Source organism: Arachis hypogaea, chromosome 19, assembly GCF_003086295.3.
Source record: "Arachis hypogaea cultivar Tifrunner chromosome 19, arahy.Tifrunner.gnm2.J5K5, whole genome shotgun sequence".
In the NCBI taxonomy this organism is placed as follows: domain Eukaryota; kingdom Viridiplantae; phylum Streptophyta; class Magnoliopsida; order Fabales; family Fabaceae; genus Arachis; species Arachis hypogaea.
In genome coordinates this window covers 39,633,143-39,636,588 of record NC_092054.1, presented here as the reverse complement: position 1 = coordinate 39,636,588, position 3,446 = coordinate 39,633,143, and the positions used below count along the sequence as shown (strand labels likewise).

At 44.6% G+C, this 3,446-nt stretch overlaps 1 protein-coding gene across 1 annotated transcript; it reads right to left on the bottom strand.

Annotated features, from left to right (window-relative positions):
- Window positions 1–768: 768 nt before the first annotated feature.
- LOC140182249 (uncharacterized) lies at window positions 769–1,831 on the bottom strand. The gene is made up of 3 exons (XM_072228389.1): window positions 1,688–1,831; window positions 1,438–1,587; window positions 769–1,332 (listed from the first exon to the last, which is right to left on the bottom strand). Exons 1-3 carry the CDS (start codon window positions 1,829–1,831, stop codon window positions 769–771), a joined length of 858 nt encoding a protein of 285 aa, XP_072084490.1.
- Between the last annotated feature and the right edge of the window lie 1,615 nt (window positions 1,832–3,446).

Here is a 3,446-nt window from a genome sequence, read left to right as displayed (position 1 = left end):
AGACCGTGTCCCGTTTAGCCGAGCGGGAGATGACTCTGGAGAGCCAGCTGAACACCGCGCAAGGTCGGGTGGTGGCCTTGGAGAAAGAGTGTGACGAGGCCGTCTCGCTGGCTAAGGCTGCTCAGGCCGAGGTTGAAGAGCTCAAGAAGAAACACAAGGCGATTAGAGAGCAGGGAAAGAACGCGGTCTTCATGACTGAGGAGGCCCTTAAGGCCCAGGTGAAGATCGTGGCTCTCGATTTCGACACATCAGCGATTGGAGTATTCAAGACAATCAAGGATGGCAAGATCGTTGATATGCCGAGGAAATGAGCTTGTAGAACTTGTTTTTTGTTGTAGAACTTGTTTACATTGTTATACTTTTAAAATACGTTTGATCGGCTTATCGTCACCGTCGTCTTTGCCCCTGGTGGTGTTTTTACTTCGTCGTGTTACCGTTTTGTTGATGTGAGCTTAGTGCTTGCTCGTTTACCATTGTATTGGTAGCGGGGCCAGGTCGTGGCCTTTTTTTATCATTGTAGCCGTCCGTAGTGGCTGTGGTTTAGGTGGCCCCCGGGGTGATCAGTCCCGGGGTGCCGTATTGTGGTTCCGTTTAATGCGTCGTGGAACTCGTCGTCGTGTGATGTGTAAGTAGGAAAAAGAATAATAGAAATAAAATTGGAAGAAATGGTAAGTAAATATTAATCGGCAATTAAGCAAGTCTATTACCATTGACAGATACAAAGGTAAATGATTAAGCTCATTAGATCGCCTGGTCGGCATACTTGATCTAAGGGTAGAACCTTCTCAGGTTCCCCGTATTCCAAGTTCTCGGGACCTCCCTTCCATCGAGCTTCTCCAATTTGTAGGCGTCGTTGCCAATCACTTCTTTGATCTTGTAGGGGCCTTCCCAGTTTGCCTTCTCCCTGGGTCGGCGGGCCGATGTCATTGCACCGCAGGACGAGTTCGTTCTGCTCAAATTCTCTTTGAGAACCTTGGTGTTGTAGCGCAGGGCCATTCTTTGTTTTAGTGCTACTTCTGACAGGTGGGCCTTCTCCCTGGTCTCATCTACTAGGTCCTTCTCTACTGCTTCCTCAACCCCCTTGAGAAGTACCCGTGGGCTCGGTTCGCCGATCTCTACGGGTATCATGGCGTCTACCCCGTATGTCAGGCGAAAAGGGGTTTCTCCTGTTGCTGACTGCTCGGTTGTACGGTAGGACCAGAGGACTGAGGCGAGCTCGTCAGCCCATGCTTCTTTCTTGCTGTCTAGTCGCTTCTTGAGGCCAAGTAAGATGACCTTGTTTGCGGACTCGATTTGTCCGTTTGTCTGGGGGTGTTCTACCGAGGAGAATCTCTGTTTGATGCCCAAGCCTGTGAGGAACTCTACAAACTTCTTGTCGGTGAATTACGTCCCGTTGTCTGAGATGACGACCTCCGGGATGCCGAAACAAGTTATCACCTGCCTCCACATGAACTTTCTGCAATTGGACGAGGAGATGGTGGCCAGCGGTTCGGCCTCTATCCATTTGGTGTAATAGTCAACGGCGACTATGAGGTATTTGACTTGCCCTGGGCCAACTGGGAAGGGTCCCAGAAGGTCGACTCCCCACTGTGCGAAAGGTCGGGAGGACGTCATCAGGCTCAGTTCGGTGGCCGATGCTCTGTGGAAATTAGCATTCTCTTGGCACTTGACGCATTTTTTTACAAACCCCTTCGAGTCTTCCATCATCGACAGCCAATAATATCCGGCTCGGATGAGCTTCCTTGCTAGGGCTTTGAACGCGATGTGGTGACCGCAGCACCCCTCGTGGACTTCTCTGAGCACGTAGTCCGTCTGATCGGGGTGTAGGCATTTCATTAGAGGTTGGCTAAGTCCCTTTTTGAATAGTTGGCCCTGTATGACTGTGTATTTGGCAGCCTCCCTTCTTAACGTTTTAGCTTCCTTCTCGTCTCCAGGGAGGTTGCTGCTTTGCAAGAAAGTTTAGGATCAGAGAAATAATGATAGTGTTAGAAAGATGGAAATTATTTTTTAGGTATTGATCCTAATAGATTTGAAATATAGCATTTTTTTTTAGAGTCGACGTCTTAATAGCTCCACTCTACGATACTTTTTCACTCAGTTTTTTGGGGATCCGAATTCTTGTATTTTGGTTGGACGATTCTTAAAGAAAACACTAATATAAGGAGCTGTCTTGAGAGAACTATCACCGTAAAAGTTAGTTTGTATGATAGGACAATAAAAATATTAAACAATATGAATGTTCGGTATATCGGGTATTGAACAGTTCGGGTAGATGTCCTGGTTGAAGAGGGGGGAGATCTCGTCTGGTCGTACGTCACTGGGTTGGGGTAGGCGACGTCCCGAGTACTTTGAGTGTGGTAGGGGGTGTCACCTACAAAGACACTCCGATGCTCAAGTCAGTGAAGTGTGCAGGCGAATAAGGATTGAGTGGTGTGTCACGTACCTTGGGGGAAGGGTAGGTCCTTCCCCATTTATACTGTGTTAGAGGTGGGCCCTGCAAGGACAGGCCCACCTTCTTCGAGACCTCCCCTGCACAGCTGTAGCGAAGCTGTCAGGGGCGCGTGTCCGGGTCGGCGAACGGGCGCCTTGCTCCTAACCGTTTGGGTCGGGTGGTGCCCGGGTCGGGCCGGCCCACATTCAATTTGGGCCATGCCGTAACAATGAATAATAGATATATTGATTACCTATATTTTTTTTAATTTAATAGGTATGTAGGTGATTATGTTGATTATTCTTAATTAGATGATTATTCCTTTTGATTCGATTTACTCATGCACAGTTAACCATGACTGGATGTTCAATTTATCAGATGTGCGAATAGTTACCCTAATGTTAGAATTTAGGAGGTAATTTAGGAGTGGGATATTTTTTTACTTTATTAAATCGATTTTAAAGTCTATTATTCATATTGTTTACAAAAGTCATTGTTTACCTAACAACACTGTTTTTTAAATATTAATCCCCCACATAAAATTCTTTTCCAAATATTGGTCCTATGAAATTTATAACACGTGTGTGGTGTAAAGCTATTTATTTGGTTTTGAAAAGAAAATGTGCATAGTCCAATATTATATATATTGTGCTATAGAATATTTGAAAATTGAAAATCAAATTGGGTTATGGAAAGAAATTATTTGAAGATAACGTTGGTATATTGGATGCGAGATCAAAGGAAGAGGACATACAAACTGATAGATTAAGCACGTTGTCAGATCTTGAATGGTTAATGGTCATTTTACCCCTAATAATATTGCTGTAGGGAACATGGGTGGCTCCTTTTTGGTTGATTTGCTTGAGGAAGAAAGAGTGGTTACAGATATCAATTTTCAAAGCTTTAAGCCAGTAAATATAGATATTGTATTAAACAAATTTTATTTTGCCTTTCTCTTTTTCTTATTTTGTTTCTTATTTTTTAGTTTAATTTATTCTCTTGGAGATCCTTGAAC